The sequence below is a fragment of the Dermatophagoides pteronyssinus genome, unplaced genomic scaffold (genome assembly GCF_027571235.1).
Source record: "Dermatophagoides pteronyssinus isolate colony J.1.1.1.1 unplaced genomic scaffold, Derpt_VIB-CSIC_2022.12 sq0001, whole genome shotgun sequence".
NCBI classification, from domain to species: Eukaryota; Metazoa; Arthropoda; class Arachnida; order Sarcoptiformes; family Pyroglyphidae; genus Dermatophagoides; species Dermatophagoides pteronyssinus.
Genome location: NW_027461525.1, coordinates 1428286 through 1449242, shown reverse-complemented (window position 1 = coordinate 1449242; position 20957 = coordinate 1428286). Strand labels below are relative to the sequence as shown.

At 31.8% G+C, this 20957-nt stretch overlaps 6 protein-coding genes across 9 annotated transcripts; 4 read left to right on the top strand and 2 right to left on the bottom strand.

Moving 5' to 3' along the window:
* The first annotated feature begins 71 nt into the window (after positions 1-71).
* Positions 72-5276, top strand: Acf (ATP-dependent chromatin assembly factor large subunit). The gene is made up of 5 exons (XM_027343626.2): positions 72-1046; positions 1110-1385; positions 1443-3907; positions 3965-4713; positions 4774-5276. Exons 1-5 carry the CDS (start codon positions 934-936, stop codon positions 5086-5088), a joined length of 3918 nt encoding a protein of 1305 aa, XP_027199427.2. The 5' UTR covers positions 72-933; the 3' UTR covers positions 5089-5276.
* Positions 5277-5696: 420 nt separating this feature from the next.
* On the top strand, positions 5697-10267 carry LOC113793578 (uncharacterized). 2 transcript variants are annotated; one of them, XM_075823651.1, is made up of 4 exons: positions 5697-6119; positions 6200-7754; positions 7820-8063; positions 8123-10267. In XM_075823651.1, the coding sequence occupies exons 2-4, from the start codon at positions 6424-6426 to the stop codon at positions 10097-10099; spliced, it is 3552 nt and encodes a 1183-aa protein (XP_075679766.1). In that variant the 5' UTR covers positions 5697-6119; positions 6200-6423; the 3' UTR covers positions 10100-10267. The 2 variants fall into 2 exon arrangements, with proteins under 2 accessions (XP_075679766.1, XP_027199428.2); XM_027343627.2 differs by having other exon boundaries at positions 5697-7754.
* A 347-nt stretch (positions 10268-10614) lies between these two features.
* On the top strand, positions 10615-12431 carry LOC113793558 (glutamate receptor-like). Of its 3 annotated transcripts, none has more exons than XR_012846986.1 (5): positions 10615-10744; positions 10795-10977; positions 11029-11834; positions 11900-12199; positions 12293-12431. XR_012846986.1 is itself a non-coding variant. In XM_075823702.1 (5 exons), exons 1-4 carry the CDS (start codon positions 10691-10693, stop codon positions 12147-12149), a joined length of 1293 nt encoding a protein of 430 aa, XP_075679817.1. In that variant the 5' UTR covers positions 10615-10690; the 3' UTR covers positions 12150-12187; positions 12293-12423. The 3 variants fall into 3 exon arrangements, 2 of the variants coding, with proteins under 2 accessions (XP_075679817.1, XP_027199408.2); XM_075823702.1 differs by having other exon boundaries at positions 11900-12187; positions 12293-12423; XM_027343607.2 differs by lacking the exon at positions 10615-10744 and having other exon boundaries at positions 10842-10977; positions 11073-11834; positions 11900-12187; positions 12293-12423.
* On the top strand, positions 12210-13740 carry LOC113793584 (innexin inx3-like). Its single transcript, XM_027343636.2, has 4 exons — positions 12210-12570; positions 12627-13352; positions 13401-13574; positions 13710-13740. The coding sequence occupies exons 1-3, from the start codon at positions 12256-12258 to the stop codon at positions 13485-13487; spliced, it is 1128 nt and encodes a 375-aa protein (XP_027199437.1). The 5' UTR covers positions 12210-12255; the 3' UTR covers positions 13488-13574; positions 13710-13740.
* A 434-nt stretch (positions 13741-14174) lies between these two features.
* Positions 14175-14807, bottom strand: LOC113793588 (macrophage migration inhibitory factor homolog). The gene is made up of 2 exons (XM_027343640.2): positions 14558-14807; positions 14175-14484 (listed from the first exon to the last, which is right to left on the bottom strand). Exons 1-2 carry the CDS (start codon positions 14706-14708, stop codon positions 14279-14281), a joined length of 357 nt encoding a protein of 118 aa, XP_027199441.1. The 5' UTR covers positions 14709-14807; the 3' UTR covers positions 14175-14278.
* Positions 14808-14857: 50 nt separating this feature from the next.
* Positions 14858-20787, bottom strand: RhoGAP1A (Rho GTPase activating protein at 1A). The gene is made up of 10 exons (XM_027343625.2): positions 19785-20787; positions 17764-19709; positions 17661-17706; positions 17431-17600; positions 17237-17367; positions 16171-17182; positions 16003-16112; positions 15793-15932; positions 15603-15737; positions 14858-15544 (listed from the first exon to the last, which is right to left on the bottom strand). The coding sequence occupies exons 1-10, from the start codon at positions 20533-20535 to the stop codon at positions 15057-15059; spliced, it is 4929 nt and encodes a 1642-aa protein (XP_027199426.2). The 5' UTR covers positions 20536-20787; the 3' UTR covers positions 14858-15056.
* Between the last annotated feature and the right edge of the window lie 170 nt (positions 20788-20957).

The window sequence follows — 20957 nt, the reverse complement described above, 5'->3', positions numbered from 1 at the left end:
TTGTATTTTGTATTTGTATATTGAATATACAATGCGTTTGCGCATATAATTGAAAAATCATTTTTTGGAGGCTCTTTTGTGATGTGACGGACTTGAACGAACAAGAAATTGTGAAAACTGAATTTTTTTATTGAGTCAAAAGCACATGCAAGTTTCACATTCAACCCGAATAAAATAATAACGAGATGATCCACACTCTTCGCCATCATCATCATCATCATTGTTGTTGTGATTGTCAAATAAGTATGGTTAAAAGAATCGAATGATTTATCCAAAATTCTTGATTCATCGAATTCATTTCGAATAATCTTTCGGTTATCATTCACTTTATAACAATATTCGTTTTGTGTTTGCTAATGATTTTAACTTTTCTATAAACCTGATAATAATTATCGATATTAATTGAAATGATTAATAACAATCGAATCATTTAGTCATTAAATAATAGAAAAAAACCGTTTGTTATTTCAAATTTGAACATTGCGATTTCATTTTTTTTGTGTCTGTTTTGTGTAATGTAAGTATGCTGTTACGAGCATGCTGGTTTTTTCTATTGGTGCGTTAAATTCATTTTTATGTTTGTTTGTGTATGTGTATCTGAGTGTTTAAATTCGCTTTCATCATCCTCATCATCATCATCATCAGCTCTCCAAGTATTTTTCTATTTTTTTCGACTCGATTAATCGACTCAAAATCTTTCTTGCTCATCAACAACAACAACGACATCATATTCTCCAACATAAACAAGAAAACCAAACAAATTAGATTTTGTAATCATTGATCCAAATTAATAAGTTTTTTATATATGACCGGAAAAAAGTCATACAGCTTTTCAATTCAATTCAGTAACCATTCTTTGAATCGAATTGTTTATTGTGTATAAATAATAATTGTCAAATATCAGAATTAAATTATTAGTTCGATTGAAAAAAGATGCCTCTATTAGGAAAAGAAGAATTCTGCCTTAAATCATTACCGGATAATCTATCGCCGGATGAACAAGTATTTTATTGCCAGATAACTGGCGAAGCATTTTTGTCATATGAGTAAGTTCACATTTTATGGTTTATAATTTGCCATAGTAATTTTGTTTTCACTTTTGAACATAGTGAATATTTTGAACGACAATTCCTGTATTCATCATTATTATGGACTTGTTCAGTAACAGGTCGTACTGGATTAACATATTCGGAAGCATTAAAATCCGAACAAGAATCACAAGCTCTTGTATCTTCGATACCAACAGTGTTGCAAAAAGCGATGTTACATTTGATGACCTATATGAATAATTTTAGCACCAATGTTACTTTATCAATTCTAATTGAGTATACGAATTTTCGGTATTTTATCGGTGAACATGTACAAATTTCACCTAAAAACAAAAAGTCAGTATTCTAATTGAAATTTTATCTATAATCTAATCGACTTTTCTCTCAAAATAGTAAAAGATTTAATGGTATTATTCGTGATGTGATACCACCAGAAAATTATGAAAAATCATCAAGTATAGCTTATGGAATCGATCCATTAGCCTATAATTATCAGGTAGAATATATTGACCAGCCTGATAAACATGATGGAAACGGATGTATTATCATTCCAGCTGCTCGTATTTCTCGATCCAAATTTTTATTAACACGAGAGAAAATACGTCTATTTCTTAAACAGCATTTAGCACCTAAAAATGGCCGCTATCAAGCCCTAAGTATCAAAACTGAAAGTTTGCAAAAATTTGGCGTTGACCAACTAAACTGGGAAAATATATTCAAAGGACCAACACCAAATTTTTCCGATGATACTTTAATTGTAAAAGCTTTAAGCCGGCAACGTTATTCGGAAGAAAACAATTCCCATAATCTTGATTCATTAAAAGAAAATGATGAAAATCGCGAAAAAAAACTAATACAAATATTGAAAAAGAAAAGCAATCTTTTATCATCACAAAAACAGAAATTAAAACGAAGAGAAACAAAACAAGGTAATTCTAATAACACTACAAAAGAATCGAATGATGGTAAACGAAAATATCGTAAAAATTTGAAAAAGGATGCTAAATCAAAGCGACAGAATTCGAAAAACAAATCCGGTAAAGTTAGTAAAAAAACAACTTCAGATGCTACTGATTCGAATGAAACGCAAGAATCTAAATCTTCAAAACAAAAAGATAATGATAAAGATCTGAAAAATCGAGAACGAGAATGTCGTAAACAATATGAAGAAGATCTGAAAAATTGGACTGAAAAACGTGATGATCTACTTTGCGACGATCTTTTACCTTTGCCAGAGGTTACGCCAATCGAGTGTGATATCCCATCCGAAATGATTGGCGATGCCTTGGTCATAATCGATTTTCTTAACGTTTTTCATGAATTTCTTGCATTTGAGGAAAACACATTTCCATCGCATTTAACATTGGATTATTTCATTAAGATTTTACAAGATAACAATGTCAATTCCCGAGCTGGTTTTGCTGATTTAATTATGGCTATCTTGCGAACAATTTTTCAATCCAATATGAAAGATTCACATGATGGAAATGATGATCTAAAAATTCAGGATATCAACAATGAAGATTTCGATCTATTTAATGCTGATAATGATGAGGAATCGACAGCATCACAAGTAAATTGTTTCGCCAATCATTTTGTTACGACGTATTTTTCTACATTGGAACAATTGGCCCGATTACAGATGGATCCATTTACAATCACAGAAATACTGCGAATTTATATATTGAAAACCAGAAACTTTGATGGAAAACGTACAACGAAAATCTGTCTGGATGATATGGCATTAGTGATGCGGTTGGCCACGCAGACAATTTTCGAATTGAATCAAACTGATCGTATTAAAATATTGAAAATTGTACTTAACGATGTCGTTGTTCAAGTATCAGATATTCGACAAAAAATTGAAACTTCAATGGATGAGATGTTCAAATTGAAAATACGAATCCGCCATTTGAATGCTGCATATACTCGATGGCTACGAGAGAATCCTATTCGACAAAGGATGAGAAGAAAGAAAACATGCCCTAATAATGATAATGAACAGCAACAAACCGAACCAGAACCTGAATTAACCAAAGAGGAAAAAGAACAGTACAAAAACGATAAAGCTGAAAGGGAAAAAAAGATGAAAGATGATATTGCAGAATTAAAAACGAAAATCCGTCGCCTCTCAGCGTTTTGTCGATCACGTCCTTTGGGTACTGATCGTCGATATCGAAAATATTGGATTTTTGAAACAATACCCGGATTATTTGTTGAACAACCTGTTCATGATGAATATAATTCGAATACGTGCTTTGATGATCCTGTACCGGTTGTTAAACCAATATTTAATGATTATCTTGCCAATGCAAAACGCCGGAAGAAAAAAATGGGAACAATCGTACCTACCGAAGAGACAGAAACTAATAAAGTCGTTGAGGAGAATATTGATCGATGTACTGGAAATCCTTCTACTTGTAAAGTGCATGATACAATGTCCAGGACGACAACACAACTTTGGTCATTCTATTCGAAAGAACAATTTGATAATCTGCTAAATTCATTGAATTCTCGAGGTTTTCGGGAATCCGAATTAAAAAATGCATTGGAAATCGAAAAGCAATCCATACTGGATAATCACTTTGCCGAATTCGATCCATTCACATTCAATCCAAATTATATCCCACCGCCTGTAATTGAAATGATCGAACCCGAAATGAGTGATGATGTGAATCCTGTTCGTAAATCCGAACGTTTACAGATTCATGATCGAACAGCTTTGAATAATAAAAGACGATCAACACGTAGCGAATTTTGTCTGGAATTTTCAGATCAAACACCGGTGGAAGTATTCGATGTCAATTTTCAAAACCAATTAGCAATTTTCGAGGATAATGTTTTTAATGGTTGTTTCTGTAAGTAATCGATTTCTATTTTGACTAGACTCTCTTTCAATCTGTTTTTCTTCTTAGGTTCATTCTCAATTTCTGATCGTGATGCATGGTATCATGGATTGAATCGAACGTATTGTCAAGATAAGATCAATTCTTTACAAATGTTGACCGATAAATTAGCTACATTAGCACGATCAATTAGGCCATTTTGTTTGATGCCACCATTATCTGTATATCCGGAATCCACTATGTCATCACCGTCTGAAAAGGAAAATATTGATAATAATCAAGCATTGAAATTTCGTGTGCCTATGCTTTCTGAAAAATGGTTGGATGTACTCAAAGTTCCGGATAGTTCAGAATTAACCGAATTCGAATCAAGTTATGGTATAACTAATCATTCTCAATTGTTTCTCAACCTGTACATATTTGAACGTTCATTGAATTGGGAAATGTCAGCTCTAAAAACCGCCAATAAATGCGGCATTTGTCGTCGTAAAGCTAATGATGAAATGATTTTGTGTGACTTTTGTAATCGTGGTTATCATATCTATTGTTTGACACCACCAATCTCATCAATAAATGAAATCGAAGGAGATTGGTATTGTCCAAAATGTTTACCACGTTCATCACCTGATCATGAATCCTCAAGTAATAGAAGAACTGCTCAAACAACAAAAGTTGAAGTTGAAGAAACGCACCAACAAGATACAGAGCAGCAAGTGTCGCCGATTTCTAATGACAAAATCAGTCAACAAACGGTAAATGAAAGCCTACTGGAACGATGTAAATCATGTCGAAAACATATTTTTGATTCTTTTTCTGAGGTATTTAGTTTTAAATTTTTAAATTTTACCCATTCAACTGACACTTGTTCGTCTCTTTAGGTATCATGTAAAACCTGCTGCGAATATTTTCATCTTCGATGTGTGAATTTGGTCCGTGTTCCCCGTTCATGGAATTGTGCTGCCTGTGCTGAAAAAGAACGTTATGATGAACAATATAACAATAATCCTCATAATGATAATGATAATAACGAATTACGACGATCGCAACGAAAACGCAAACCAAATCATTACCATGAATTCGAACCGAATGACGATCATTATCATCATCATCAATCGACAACAAGCAATCATCTTAAGTCAAGACGATGTTCAGATGGTCAAAATTCAGAATATCATAGGATCATTGTTAAATAGTTTACAATAATAATAAAAAAATTCTAATCGGCCATCGATACTTTAATTATTTTTTTAATTAATTGAATTATTATTCATTCTCTTGATTATTTTTTCCGATTTTACTCATTATCTGTATGCATTATTATCAATACTCTCACTCTCTGCAAAATGATGATGTGTAATAAAATTATCCTTATGAAAAATTTTATTTAGTTTTTTTCATTTTTTTTCCATTCTAAATTGGCAAAATTTGTCCATTATCAAAGGTGATGGATTCTGATTTAATGTTAACGCTGTGGTTGGTATGACAGATCTTTGATTGGCTCATTATGATCAGCTATAGCTATTATGATGATGATCGAAGATGCACATCTTAGTAAGTTATAGATGCCATTTATCTTACAAAATGTATGAGAAGATTATCAATTCAGATGAACCTCTGGACAACCACTGATTGAATGAATATTTTTTCATTATAACCATATATGAGGGTAAATGCTCGGCATGGGGTAGCTATACACACGCACACACACATTCCAATCGTGCCATGCATGGCAGCTCTTGTCAAGCTTCAAGAATTGAATTCAATGCTAATCTTTGATATGAAATGAAACAATCAAACACACACATGTGCACCAAGAGGCACTCCTCGGAAAAGAGACTGATCATCATCAATGGACAATGAACTTGAATGCCATAGGTTTCCTCTTTTTAGCTCATTTTTTTTCTTTGACTAGGTCCTAGATTTTGCCATATCAAATCGACATTCTCGCTCCATTTTTTCTTTACTTGATATCGTTTTGTTTTCTTAAAATTTCAAACATAGTGACGCGGCAGTGGCGGGTGATGGTTGCTGACCAAAAATCCTAAGTTGTTGAACAACATTCCCACCTGGCTAGTGGTCTTCGATGTGTGTGTGTATGTATGTATGACTGAAAATATTCACGATCTTCAATAGTTTGAATGTCGACCTATAGCCTGTAATATGGTCGTTGTGTTTATAATAGTAAAATGCCATGGCCAACCCGCGTAACATTGTGTAGGTTGAGGTATGTACTTGGGTATGGCAAACACTCATTCAACCATCAAGATACATCTTGACTATACGATCTTGTTTTGTTTGAGATAGGTAGATGTTCAATTTGTATAAATTCATATCAAAAATTTGATTAAAACTGCAACAACGATAAACAAATCTTAAAAATCAAAAACATTTTCTGCCTCTTTTTAATATTCATTGTTATTATTAGCATGGCATTGTTCTTGTTTCACGTAATGAGAGGATTATAAATAAAAAACAAAAGCTTTGAATATATTTATTCCGAATCATCAATCAATCTGTCACTTGCAAATATGACTCATCATCATCATCATCAACAAGTTGGTAGTTTCGATTGTGATGATGATATTCATTCCATCATCACAATCAATACATCTAATCATAATCATTCGGTAAACAACGATGGAATAATTCAAAATTCTTTAGCGCATTCAGCCTACTTGAATTCTCAGAACTATTCGACGAATATTGAAGACGGAATCGTCTTCGAAAATATTAATCCTAACTCAAATTCTTATCATTTTCATCATTATCCATCATCAACCAACATGATCGCAACAAAAGATTCGAAACGATTAGCTCGAGTTTTTCTTGATACAAGTCAATTGGATGATCAACAGCAACAGTCCAATGAGGTCAGAAGTGATTGTAATGCAAACATCTATACTGAACCAACCGTAATTAATACGACACTCACAAATCAACAGCCACCACCTCAGATTCCGTTTAACTTTTCAGAATCACCGCCATCAATGAACAATGCAATGAATGATTTTGGAAATGAATCCTTAACTATCGTAGGACAAGATATTGCTATTACTTTGCGACAAGGCCAATTAACTCAAACATTGTTGGCAAATGCATCTTCGGTCAATTCTGCTGCTGTGAACGAAATCTTGCAAACAAATCCTCGACAACCAACTCATATTTCAAAGCAGAATCAACAAGTAGTTTTTTATCCAAACCGAATAGAATTTCTACCACTATGTGATTTATTGTTCAATATCATATCTCTTGCTGCATATTTTTGCGATGTTGTATTCGATTCAGTTACGGCATATACATTGTATTTAAATCGTCAATTCACATGGTTAAGTGTTTCATTGTTTCTCATTTTAATGACGGCTATAATCAGTCAAATCTTATCATATCGTTGGTATCGAAGAGATATCCGGGAACAATATGGTAATAATGACCCAAAACCTAATCAACATTGTTCATCAGCCAATCACATCATGTCACATCCTGATCGATGGAAAGATAATTCTTCACAGATGATGATCATTATACATTTACTTCAATGTGGTGTTTTATGGCGATATTTCAAATTATTTGCTCCTGTCAATCTAGCCACAGTGAAACGGGAAGTTAGTGAACTATGTATTCTCCGGATGGTACATGCTTTCTTTCAGGCTGGACCAATGCTTTTATTACAAACGTATCTGGTTTGGCGTAAACCATCGTTGAACATGATCACAGATTTGAATATCATTTCAATATTCTTATCATTGTTCTCTATATGTTGGGCATTATCATCGTTCAACAAAAATATCAGACCAGATAAAATACACAGACTGGTACTAACTTGGTTCGGTGTCATTTTTCAATTTTTTTGGCGTGTTGGGTTTGTTTTTATTTCATTACTCCATTAACAGTTTTCATATAACTATTGTTATCACTTTTTTCCAGAACAATTACATCACGAATCGTAGCATTAACCGTATATGCTGTACTATACGAACAATGGGTTTTTGTCGTTATCTTTCTACATTGGTTTTCCATGTTACTTTGGTTACTTACACCTCATATGTTGCAACATTTTGATCATCATGCTGATGGTACAACTCATCAGAAATGCAATCGTAAGAAAAAATTGTTTGGTGCTTCAGCTTTAGCATGGATTTATGTATTCTGCTTTGTTAACATGGAAGATGTAAGTGCTAGTTTTTGATGATATTCTCCATAAATGACCTTTTCTTTCTTTTATTATAGAATCATTCCCGATATCGAATGTTAGCATTTTATATGATGATGTTTGCTGAAAACATTTTGTTACTTAGCATATCCATGTTTTTCGATAATCGTCTATCAAAAGTACATGGATATCGAAGTTTGGCCATTTGTCTAGTATTTGGTTCGTTTTTATTTGGCGTCATATTCATGTGCATCTATTATCGTTATTTTCATATTCGTAATCTTAAAAATTCTATACAATGTTCTTCTGTTGCAACTGGAAAAACTATGGATTTTGAAAATTGTTTATCTTCACGGCCCGATCAAATATCAATAAAAGAAAAATCTCTATTAGATCAATTAGTCATGAATCAAACCCAAACATTTGCCATGAATCATAAAGACATGGATCCTAAATTGTTGCCATTCGCTATAAATACGATTCCATTTTTGAATCAGCACTCTCAGTCATTATGCAATAACCTGAATCACATGAATGCTGATGGTAATTCTTCAATCAATGACAAAAATATTCCCGGTGTGTTCAATTGTCGATTGAATCCAGCATTAAAACGTAAGAAGAAAAAACCATCAACCATCCCTCCATTACCTCAAGAGATGTTCATGAATGTCGTTGATGCTAATGATCAATTTACAAATAAATTACCATCAAAGAATGCACTCGAATCCATTTCAGAGAATGGTGCCATAGTTAATAAAAATAGTACCCACAATCAAAGACCTGCTTTAGATTCTTGGAAACCTGGTATTCATAGTAAAAATTTTATCCAACAAATTCAACGACCATTTACAAATTCGAGCGCTTTGATGCGTTCATATCGACAAAGTCCAGCCGAAACATGTTGGCGTAAACCAGAAATATCTGGTCGATCTTGGTCCATATCACCAACAGCCATGATGAAAATTAGTGAATCATCAAAATTTAAATCAGATATTATTCAACCAAAAAATTCGATCTCAATTCAACAACCGACGACAAGATTCACAGACAAACTAGATTTTGCCCTTATGAATCAATTGAAATCTGAATCAAACGAAATAATGAAAAATAACAAAATCGTTCGACCCAAACCAATTGTACAACATTCAATTAATATTGATTCGATTAGCGAAATGAACATCGATATGGATCTTTCGGATCGACAGGCTTTAAATTGTGGAAATTTTTCGACTGATAAGCATAATCAAGAAGCCATTTTAAATTACTATGAATATCTAAATTCATTGAAAAATCCCAAAAAAGATCATTCCGGTTCTTCAGATAATAATCCTGAAATGTTCAACATGTTACATCAACGTCCACCTGTTCCAGGTCGAGAAAGTCGTAATAAAATGAAAGAAGATCAAGATATTCATCAATCAGCAAATAACTATGATGAGGGTAAAAAATCTTTGCTTAATAGTAATACGGGTAAAAATCAAGCATTTAAAACAACCGTACTAACATCGTCTTTAAAACAACCACATCAGCATCATAGGCACTCTACACGAAAAAAAAGATTTCATCAAAGTGGAAAGAATAGTAAAAATCGTATAAAATCGAATCAAAAATATCGATCACGATCGACGAATTCATTCACCACTTCTGATTCATCCAGTGCGCTTTCCTTAAAATCCGATTTCTCTAGCGGCGAAGATGGTGATATTGAATCAGATGTTAATCATCATACCGATGCTCAACGAAAATACATTAATAGTAATCGAACAAAACTACATTCACCTTCAACATCGACAAACTTTTACGATCAAGTGAATCAAGATTATGATAGAATAATCGTATCCGGAGATCTTAATAATGTTCAAAATGATTGTCAAGCACATCTTGTAATCGATTCTGGATATGGACAAATTGCTACCACTAATGTTAATATGTTTAACCATGTATTGCCATCAACTGCTGCCAAATATTCGTCAAATTTTCATCATTCAAACAGCAACAGACCACAAAAATTGTTGCATGAACAAATTGCCAAAAAACATAATACCCCATTGTAATATATTTTATTTTGTTGATTACTTTTTTTATATTGTAGTATTATAGCAATGTTCGAAGGACAACCAAGCTCTTGAACAATAAAATTATTAATGTAAGTTCGGTAATCGAACTACAATACAGTATATAAACCCAATGAAATATTTAATAACGTTGACTTGTGATTTGGAGTTGTAATATGTATAGTTTAATTGATAATGGTGCCAAAATTTCTGTTTCCGTTATCGTTTCCCTCTCAAAAACGACTTGAAAGTTCTCCAATTAAAATCATTGGTGAAGCGAAGGTGGTACTTAACTTTGGTGGTTGTATTTTTATATTGAATTTTGTTATGGAGAAAATGGTAATTAATGCCCACTAACGAAAAAAAAACGGGAAAATAGAATTTTCCTTTGAGAAATTCTATGCACAAAACAAATTATCAATCGATAGTTTCACATGAGCTAATTGCTTTTAATAAAGTTAAAACAAGTCAAACTGATATTTAAAAAATTAATAAATCAAAATAGATTCACAAAATCGATTAATCGATCGGAAAATTTTGACTCATTTCGAATCAGTTCATTTTGAAATTCGGAATGATAAGTCATCTGCAATGAATACGAAATTCGATTTTAAACCTAAATCCTATAACGTTGGCTTTATCAATGTAAGGATAATTTTAATTCCATCGTTATGATAATGAAATTTTTTCCGCAGAATGCTCCATTTACTGATATACATGCAAATAAGAATTTATGGGATGGATTTGAATCACGTTTGATTCAAACATTAGCATCATATTGCAACTTGACATTACATTATGAACTATTTAATGGTCAATATGGCAGCCGACAATCAAATGGGACTTGGTCAGGAATCATTCAAAAAATTTTTGTTAAGGTTTGTTATCATCATTCATGTTTTTATAAAAATTTTCATTATTGAAAATAGGATTTTGATTTTGCTTTTGGTGGCATTGCTTTGACCTATGATAGATTGTCTGTCGTTAATTTCCTTTATCCACATTATATTGACCAATTTACTTATGCCACCGTACCCATTCACAGTGATATTGAATTGGATGTTTTCATCAAACCATTTGATTGGATCGAATGGTTAATGTTTTTTATTGCATTTTTTGTGTTCTTAATATTTGACCAATTGATAAACATTGTTGAGCACAGAAAATTCCATGATCATTTCATTTGGATTTCATTGTGCATAATATTTCGCCAGTCATATAAATTAATAAATCGATTGAATTTATCTAGAAAAATCTGTGCCATTACATGGTTATTTTCGGTATTTGTTATGCACAATGTGTACAGTTGTCAATTATATTCTATATTGATAATCCGTAATAGCTATGTTATTGATACTGTTAATAAATTGGCTGAAGCCGCTGTACAAAATCTAATCATACCAGTTGGTTTGGATTCAAGTGTTTATCAAATGTTACACAATTCTGGCATTACTGCATTCGATTCGATAGATGAAAAATCGATAAAAGTGGCCAGACCAAGTGATGGCATCAATTTAATTACACAGACTAGCAACCGGATGAAGAAATCTTTTATGATAAAGAAACAAACACATGCATTTATAGCCTCACGTATTACACTTGAATTTGCACAATTGAAATTTGGTGAAAATTTGATTTACGTTCCGCCAACAACGATGGAAGCGGATTTTTATCCATTATTCATAGTCATACCGTTTGGAAAAGCATTCGATCATCGAGAAGAATTTAATATCATGTATGATAAAAAACAATTTTATCCAATAATCAAACTAAATTGAAAATATTTTAATAAAATTACAGGATATCTTATCTTCGATCTACTGGAATTATAAACTATTGGAAATCTATAGAATTCTCCAGAACCAAATACAAAGTTTCGTATCAAAATGCTATTAATGATGAATCTATATCCGAAGAACAACTCAGTATTGAACATTATCAGAGTTTATTTTTTCTATTGGAAATTTTAATATTGGTTTCAACGATTATATTTTGTCTGGAATTGTTGAAAAAAATAATAAATAATAAACTGATGACTGATGTTCAGTGAGAGTGATATTTGAGAATGTTTCGAATGACTATCCATAGGTAAAGTTAATAGTGAGTTTAGTCAAATTTGATACGTCGTCTTATTAACATACAATTTCTCGTTAAATATGAAATCTGATAAAATTAAAACTTCAAATCGATTAGATGCTATCATCAATGGCCACTTAGCTCTTTACAGTGTTTATTTTGGCCAACTAATCATATTATCATCAGTTGGTTATAGTATTATCGAAAAATATCTTGGTCCAATTCAATGTCAAGGTAATTCGCGAATTCGTGATCAATTCGTAAGAGATGTTTGTTTACAAGGAAAAAATGAATTCGTTGAACATCGAATGTTTTTGTCATCAAAACATTTGGTTGATGACTCGAATCGATCATATTCTTATTATCCTTGGATTATTCTTTTACTTTTTGTTCAGGTATGATATTTTATTTCAATCAATCATTTAAATTCAACATAAAAAAATATTTGAAGGGTATGTCAGCTAAATTATCAGGTGAATGGCTAGAACGAAGTCAACATCATAAATTGAAACAATTGAATCATATCGAACGATATGTTCGATTTGCACGAATCACACGGAAATCGTTTTGCTATTCAAGCCGTTATTTAAAACGGAAGAGACGTGTGCAGAAAATAATGAATTTTTTTCACAATTTTCTTGCTGATACATCGGGAAATCAAAATTGTCTTATTGATTATCTTACATCCTTGATATTTTGCTTGTTTACTTTATCCATACAAATGGTAATCCTTGATTCAAGTTTCAATGGTCAATATCTAAGCTTAGGCATACGGTTCTTGTCATCATTTCATAATGAACAAGACAAGTCTTTGAAGATTTTTCAATCAGTTGACGGTATGAATCCAATATCTCAACTGTTTCCTTATGTAATTGGCTGTCGATTTAAAAATTTTGGCCCTTCTGGTTCTTCATTTTTTGCTGATTATGTTTGTACATTCAACATGAACATTGTCAATGCCTACATTTATCTAACCGGTTGGTTTATTCTTATTTCTATCGGTATATGTTTAATATTGTCCATATTAAAATTACCGATCCTATTACTATGGACAATAAGATCATCGGATATTGAAAGAGAGTTGAATACCAAATATAAACTAATGATTGCTGATTCTAATGACTATTATCAACAATTTTTTGAAAATTCAAATATATCTGCATCGACCATCGTTTTGGTATGTTTTGTTATCAATTATTTCTTGAATTAATATTGTTTGAAACAGATTCACCTGGCTTGCATTGATTTAAAACATTTAGCTGAAACGTTAGAGCTACTAAAGCATATCCATCAATTGGAACCCGAAAAATAGCTAGATGTTCAATTTTTTTTGTCAGACTATGAACAATTAATTTGAACATTCAGCAATAAAAATTCACGATCAACATCACCAGAAAATGTATGTCACTATCAAACGCCATCAATGCTTCTACCACAAAAAAAAATCATGATGAATATGCAAACATTTTTTTTTGTTGGTAGATTTGTATTTAGACTGAGTTCAAAGATACTCAAATTTTTTTCTGTATTGCAGATATTCGACGAAATTTAAACTATCCGTAAATATCACCGTAATCAAAACAAATCACAACAACGCAACAAGTTTTATCATTCATTGTAATTTTTTTTTGTTTTGTTCGAAACAATAGAGAAACTAATTTGCCATAATAGGCCAAAATGTCAAAAAACAAATCCATTTCATGTTTGGTTATTATCACTATCTTTTGCCTGTTATTCGTAACCGATGTCGATAGTCAAAGTTTTCCTGCCAGTTTATTTAAATCATGTTGTTATTATGTAACGATTCGTAATTGTACGGGCAACAATGAAGTATCGCATCTATGTCCGGATTGTACCAAACCCACACCATTTTGTGGTGAAAACAGATGCAACATTTTTGGCTGTAATTGTGATTCATGTCGACCACAAAAAGAACATACAACAATTGTTGGTATGGCCACTTGGTTAACTGAACATTTTTGAAATTCGAATTAAAAAATTAACAAAGCAAATCAATATTGACTTTTTATTTAAAAATTTTGTATCGTTTTAATCAATTTTTCATTTAATGAAAACAATGACATTAAAATAAAGTATGATAAATTAGATCAAATCATCGAATGTAATCGCTTGATAGCCAACATTTTCTTTTTTCAAATCCTCAAACACTAGATATTGTCGGGATGTTGATATTCCAAGTTTAGCTTCAATCGCCTTTTGAATGAGAGCCGAAGATTTTTTATTCTCATCACGAGAAATTTTACCAATGCTCGATAAAGTACAAATGGCTGCCGGTTGATCGTCTGCACCTGTATTTTTTATCATTATTAAAAAGAATAAATTTATTTTAGGATCAGAATAATTCAGTAAAATTGAACGAACCCCAACTCAAATTGGCATCACTATGGATCATAACAACAACATAGCTTTCTGGTTTTTTCAATGCTTGTGCAACGATTTTGACCATATCTTTTGTAAAATTAGCGTCAACTTTTGAACTAGGCAAATTCGTTCGAATGATTAAGGTCGGCATTTTGAATCAGTTATGAGATTTGCAAAATTCTTTTAAATCAAAATTGTATACTTCAAAGAACACTAATCTCCGATTACTAAAATGATACGTCGATTGACTAAAATTTCGAAATTCGCTCATGACTATTTTAACCAAAAAATGAGTAGTGGTTAGAATAGAAATTTAAAATATATTCCCGGTTTTCATCCATCATGTTATTAAAATAGAATTATATAAATGACAAATATAAATGGGTAAATAATGGAATAATTAAGCCAATCCGGCTGGTTTAAAAGAATAAACAACATTTTGGCAAATGACCAGAATAAAAATAACGTGATCTATAAAAAAAATAATGTGCTCTAACAATCAAAGGGAAGTCTCTTCTTGATGATCAACCGATGTAAGGGAATAACCATCCGCTTTACGACGAAGAAAGAAATATAAGATATCTGCTTGAGCCATTACATCGATAGTGGATGCTGTAAACAGGTCCGTATTGATCATTAATGGGGTAATATTAGGCGTAATTTGATTAGGATTGCCACTAAATCCCATCATTTGTTGATGACTTGCAGCGGCTGATGAAGATCCACCGATGGAATTCTTACTGCTCGATGATGTTTGACCTAATGCTGATGTAGATGATGAAGTGGTTGTAGATGATGAATTAGTTCGTAACATCGTTGGTCCAAATACAGTTGCCAGATTATTTAATGACATTTTATTATCCTCTTCAAAATGATTAACCAATACTAAATGTTCGATCAATTTGATTACTGTCGAATGATTCGGTTCAACTAGTTTCGCTAATAATGATGTCATTTTCATTTCTTTTTCTTCAGGATTTTTCAAATCTAATTTTTCGTTAAATTCAGTTAGAATTGAAGAACAATAAATGATCATATTTCATACCTCTGGCTTCGAAATATTGTTGATACATATCATTGGTGAACAATGATTCGGGCAATTCTCGAAGATATAGTTTTAACAGACCAGTCACCGAATGTATATCCGTTTCTCTAATTAGATAACATGCCTCACGTGGATCTGAATAATAAAAATTCAATTAAATTTTTATTGTTGATTCAAAATAAAATCTTACTTGTTTCGAATGCTTTTTTAAGCTTTTGAACTTCACTTGAAAGACCAGAAACACGATAAATACCTACTTCACGAAGGCCACGACGTTCTACTTCTAATATACAGCTTAAAATCAAATATGGAACGGTACTTTTTTCTTTTCTATTTTTTTAGATTAGTTAGCGGTTAATTTCAAAAGTTCAGATAATTTTTTTAATTGATAAAAACTTACTTGCAAACTTGACTAATGCTAACACCAAATGAACCATAGATTTTATTTGGTGGTATTGTTTCCATAATCGAATTCCATGGAATGAAACGTGTTTCAAAACACAATGTATACTGTGAAAAAATGAATAAAAATGAATTGCCATCAATATAGGTATCAATTAAAACTTACATCACCGATTTGAATTTCCGACATTTTCGGCTCCGAACTTGTACAAGAAGCAGTCAATTCGAAAATTGCTTTACCCTTAAATTGATGGTATCGATTTTCATCATCATTTTTATGGTTATTATCATTTATTTGTTGTTGCTGTTGATGATGATTTGAATGTTTTTCATACAACAAAAATCGAACAATTTGCGAGCCTTCTAATTCGATTAAAAATTCTTGACACCGATTTTGTTTTTGTACAAAATCACTCATCAGATAACGGGCGACTGCTCGTTTAAAATAATGACCAAATGAATCTGTTTCGATTACGATGAATAGATCGGTATGGTAATGAAAATTCGCCAGATCGATTAAACGCATTTGCAGATCACCATATCGAAGCGTTTCATCTTTATTCGAACGTAACAGGAATGAACCACAATTGACGTTAATGCTTTTTCGACAAGATTCAATCCATTTTTGTAAAACATGTATGTTTGCATGTTCATCAGATGATGCATTCTGTTGTAACGTTTTGATTGCATCAATCCAACAATTTCGTTCATATTCTGACGATAAAAAGAATGTATAACATTTACTTGGATTATTCTTTACACGGAATGAGAATTTAAGCTGAGGCAAATATAGGCTTAATTCGGATTCCAATTCAGATATTTTCTTTCGTAATCGATCCGATTGTTTCGTATGACCTTTTCGTTTTTCTTCAATATACAGATCAAGCCTTGCGGAAAACGCTCTTGATTTGAGGCTTGATATAAGATTAGCAGTAGTTTGAAGATCTTTGGATTCTTTTTCCAATTCATGTTGGTTCGATTGGTTACTATTACTATTATTACTACTATTCAGTGTATGCTGCACGGATGATGATGATGAGGAAGAGGACTGTGGTTGAGTGACTGGAAATGAATGTGATGATTCAGATGAATTGGTTAGATTTGAAAGATTAGGAATTGAATCCAAAACGATATCGCTGAGCATTTGAAAAAATCGTAATTCAAATGTAAACTTTTGCCTTTAAGAAAAAAAAATGAAAAAAAACTATTTCGGACAAAAAAAAATTACTTACTTGGACGAAGCTTTATATTTGGCTGATACGATCACATCGTTGAATAGGAATAAATGTCGCAATTTACGACGATCTCCACTTTCTATGATGAAACTTTCTTTAACTAAACGACGTTTGAATTTATCGTGTGTCTGATGACAAGGAAAAATAAAGTGATTCAATAAAACATAGGCTAAAAAAGGATTGAAACTCACCATGAATAATCGTCGCGCGGCATCTAGATTTAAATCATTGAAAAACTTTTGATTTAATCTCAATGCATTTTTGAGCAATTGTTGATCATCTTCGTTTTCTGTGTATTTGAGCAAATCATGTAAAACCAATGCATTTTTTTGTAAACGAGCAACTGGTTCATGTAACATATCTAAAAAAATTTCACAAATTCCTCAGTTGAATGACAAATAAAAATTTTCTGGTTACTTACCAACAAGATTGCTAAATTGAACATGAGCGGATGCTAATTTGATAGACTAACAAGCAAAACGACAAAAAAATAATTAGCGAAAATTTTGCTTTTATTGCCTTACCTTGATAATGTCAAAGAAGCGTGAATTATTAGCACTACAACGATTAGCCGTTTCAATTGCTTTCGAATAATTGCGTAAAAAATCTGCATACACAGGTAATTGTTCAGCTAATCGATTGAACAATTCACCAATCGATTGTTTCCCAATAAATTTTGCGGTTACTTTCGAATCAGCCATCATAGGTGAATGTCGTAATTTAAAACCATGTACAACTTTTTTCAATCCAGCAAGGAATGCATTATGTATATCATATAAATCAGCAATCCTATAGAATATGGATTCTATATCCTCTGTAGATATGAGGGCATTATCACTTTTGGATGCTGATTCGAATGCTTTACGATATTTGTTTAATGTGTTTAAGCAATCCAGATAGATAGTTTCACTATCAATTATACTGCGTACAATACTCCATTGCATTTGTTGTGATTGTTCAGATTCAATCGTAAAAGACTTATTAATGGTCATACATTTGTTGTTTTCATCAATCAAATTTTCAACATTAATATTATTTTTTACAGGCGATTTCAATGATCCTTGATGTTCAAATTTTGTTGATATGGATTTTACATCTCGGTCCAATGAATCGTCTGAAGTATCAATGGAATCAAAATTATCTGTTATGGTCCCGGTTGTTGTTTTAGCTGCATTTTCATGATTGATAATATCTGTGAATGCATAGAAATCCGTTTCTAATGCAATGGTTGAAGGTGACGAAGTGGATGGAATATTTTTCGGCAGTGGCGATGATGAAGATCCATCCATCAACAAATTAAAATCCGACCCATCACTATAGGTAGAATTTTCATCCTTTTCACTTGATAAAGTATCCTGTGCTGAATTATTTGATGTTTGAGTAGTGTGTTTGGAGAAATTGAATTCTTTATCACGCATTGAAGGTGGTGGTGTGAATGTCGACATTATACTATTAGATGAATAATTAGATTCTATATTATTGGATTCTTTATTTAATAATTTTGCGTTTCGAAGTCGAAGACTCGATGAAGATGAAGTACTATTCGTCGCACCAATTGAATTTAACGAACGTTTTGCAGCACTATTTGCAGGAATTTGAAACTGGTTCAATATGTTCTCACTTGATCCAAAATTATCATAATCTGATGAAGATTTTATACTTGAAAAATTTTCATTTTCATTCTCTGATTCTTCTACATTTAAACCAGTAGAGGATATCTTTCGATTACCAGTTGATGATACACGAGATGAAACTGGTATGTTCGAAATGGAACGACCAACAGAATTTTTGCGTAAAAAATAATCAATATTAACATAATTGGAAAGTTCATCTGTTGATGATGATCTGCTCAACATTTCCTGACTAGAGGTTTCCATCTCTTCGTCATTACTTGTTAAATTATGTTCATTAGTTCGATTATCACAATTTTTATTTGTTTTTTCATTAATGGCGTCATCATCATGTTCAATGCTATCAGAATCATCAGGTGCTACGGTATCGTAGATATTATAATCTGAAAGTTCTGTTTCATCTGTTCTTTTGATCATGTTACGATTTGATTCGGTCGATGGTGATGATGGAATATTTGATTCGAGGCTAAATGTTCGCATATATGGTGCTTTATTCTGATTATTAGTTGGTGTTGATTTTTTATTAAATCTTTTGTTGTTTATCTTATTGGAATCAATTTCATGTTTTTGTTCGATTCGTTGTAATGGGCCGTTGAATTTTCTTTGGAATTGAGATCGATTGCAATGAGATGAAGATGATGGTTTCGATTTAGTTGTTGTTGTCGTTGCTGTTGTAAGACTTTCGCTTTTAGTCAATTGTGATTGTTGATTTGGTGATGATGACAATGGTTTCGAAGTAGCTGATGTTTCAATATTGTTTATACTGTTATTGCTATGGCTATTCATTGATTTGTTGGGCAATTTTGGTTTCCTTGGTGGTGTGGGTGGCCGTTTCTTTGCTGCTCAATTTAAACAGGAGAAAAAAAAATTCAATGATAAACATTGATATTCAATAAACTGAATTTCATACACACCTTTATCAAGTGTAGATTTTTGTGCCTCCAGAGTATTCGAATATATTGGTTCGGGTACTGTTTTGGCTGTATGTTGTTGAAGATCCATTTCGATTTCGTTGTGATGGGCATTTCCATTGCCATCATCATTAACATCATTGTTTTCCACAGCTGCTGTTACTAATGATGATGATGATGACGATGTAGGTGAAGTTTTATTTGGGGAAATTTTTTGAATTTCGCCATAAGCGCTATCATTCAATGTTATCACAGTGACATATTGCGATGATGATGGATTTGCAGTGACATCAACGGAAGTGTTCAACATCATAGTATCATCACTAATTGATATTTCATTATTTTTTCCAATATTATTGGATCTAGGATGATCATGTTGTTTTGATTCTTTATCATGATGATTAATAATTTCTTCCAAAAATTTAATGGTAAATTTACAACGATTCAATTCTCTACTTAATTTTTGGATATGATTTTTTTGGTCATCAAGTAAATTTCTGGCTTGATTTAATGAATCAAGTTGATCGAATGGTAACATCGATTCAGGATAAAGTCCAATAAATTCATGTTTGAATCTTTCGAATGCAACATTGATGAAATGATCATTTGCATTGAATGATTCTTCCGAAGAATCGGCCATATGGTCATCGGTAAGAGATTGTTCTTTTTGTTGTTCAAATTGAGATACACGTTTCTTTATGGAATATGATGATGATGATGATAATAATGATGTATTGGTCGATTTTTTGGGCATCCTTATTTATTTAAACTTATTATAAATTAAAATCATATTTACAAAACCACAGTAAACAAAAAAATGATATAAATTTCCTGAGATGATTATTTGATCATGATCGTTATTCGATGATTCATTTTATGATGGATGTTGAAAAACGATTTGAATCGGTTTGATTTTTTTTTTTTTTTTTGAATAAATATTTTTTAAGGCAGATTACTCACATTGATTCAATTATTTTATTTGCAAGTATATATTTGAGTAATCGATACATACAACATAAAAAAATTTTTTCGTTTCCAGTCATATAAATAAACAAACATAATTTAAATGTAATAATTTTATGGTTGCCATATGAACCATTTTAATCAATATATTTGATGAATGATGATAAGATTGAGATGAGAAAGAATGAAAGAAATTTTTTTTTTGTTATTATT

Excerpts from the sequence above, each read along its gene's own strand:
- LOC113793584 (XM_027343636.2), top strand. The coding sequence starts at position 12,256 with ATGAAATCTGATAAAATTAAAACTTCAAATCGATTAGATGCTATCATC. Across the intron at positions 12,571-12,626 it reads TTCTTTTACTTTTTGTTCAG|GGTATGTCAGCTAAATTATC; the intron begins GTATGATATTTT and ends AAATATTTGAAG. Across the intron at positions 13,353-13,400 it reads CTGCATCGACCATCGTTTTG|ATTCACCTGGCTTGCATTGA; the intron begins GTATGTTTTGTT and ends TGTTTGAAACAG.
- RhoGAP1A (XM_027343625.2), bottom strand. The coding sequence starts at position 20,535 with ATGCCCAAAAAATCGACCAATACATCATTATTATCATCATCATCATCA. Across the intron at positions 19,710-19,784 it reads AAAATCTACACTTGATAAAG|CAAAGAAACGGCCACCCACA; the intron begins GTGTGTATGAAA and ends TAAATTGAGCAG. Across the intron at positions 16,113-16,170 it reads CGGAAATTCAAATCGGTGAT|TATACATTGTGTTTTGAAAC; the intron begins GTAAGTTTTAAT and ends ATTTTTTCACAG.
- LOC113793558 (XM_075823702.1), top strand. The coding sequence starts at position 10,691 with ATGAATACGAAATTCGATTTTAAACCTAAATCCTATAACGTTGGCTTT. Across the intron at positions 10,745-10,794 it reads ATAACGTTGGCTTTATCAAT|AATGCTCCATTTACTGATAT; the intron begins GTAAGGATAATT and ends TTTTTTCCGCAG. Across the intron at positions 11,835-11,899 it reads CGAGAAGAATTTAATATCAT|GATATCTTATCTTCGATCTA; the intron begins GTATGATAAAAA and ends ATAAAATTACAG.
- LOC113793588 (XM_027343640.2), bottom strand. The coding sequence starts at position 14,708 with ATGCCGACCTTAATCATTCGAACGAATTTGCCTAGTTCAAAAGTTGAC. Across the intron at positions 14,485-14,557 it reads TGATGCCAATTTGAGTTGGG|GTGCAGACGATCAACCGGCA; the intron begins GTTCGTTCAATT and ends TAAAAAATACAG.
- Acf (XM_027343626.2), top strand. The coding sequence starts at position 934 with ATGCCTCTATTAGGAAAAGAAGAATTCTGCCTTAAATCATTACCGGAT. Across the intron at positions 1,047-1,109 it reads GAAGCATTTTTGTCATATGA|TGAATATTTTGAACGACAAT; the intron begins GTAAGTTCACAT and ends TTTTGAACATAG. Across the intron at positions 1,386-1,442 it reads ATTTCACCTAAAAACAAAAA|TAAAAGATTTAATGGTATTA; the intron begins GTCAGTATTCTA and ends CTCTCAAAATAG.
- LOC113793578 (XM_075823651.1), top strand. The coding sequence starts at position 6,424 with ATGACTCATCATCATCATCATCAACAAGTTGGTAGTTTCGATTGTGAT. Across the intron at positions 7,755-7,819 it reads CAATTTTTTTGGCGTGTTGG|AACAATTACATCACGAATCG; the intron begins GTTTGTTTTTAT and ends ACTTTTTTCCAG. Across the intron at positions 8,064-8,122 it reads GCTTTGTTAACATGGAAGAT|AATCATTCCCGATATCGAAT; the intron begins GTAAGTGCTAGT and ends CTTTTATTATAG.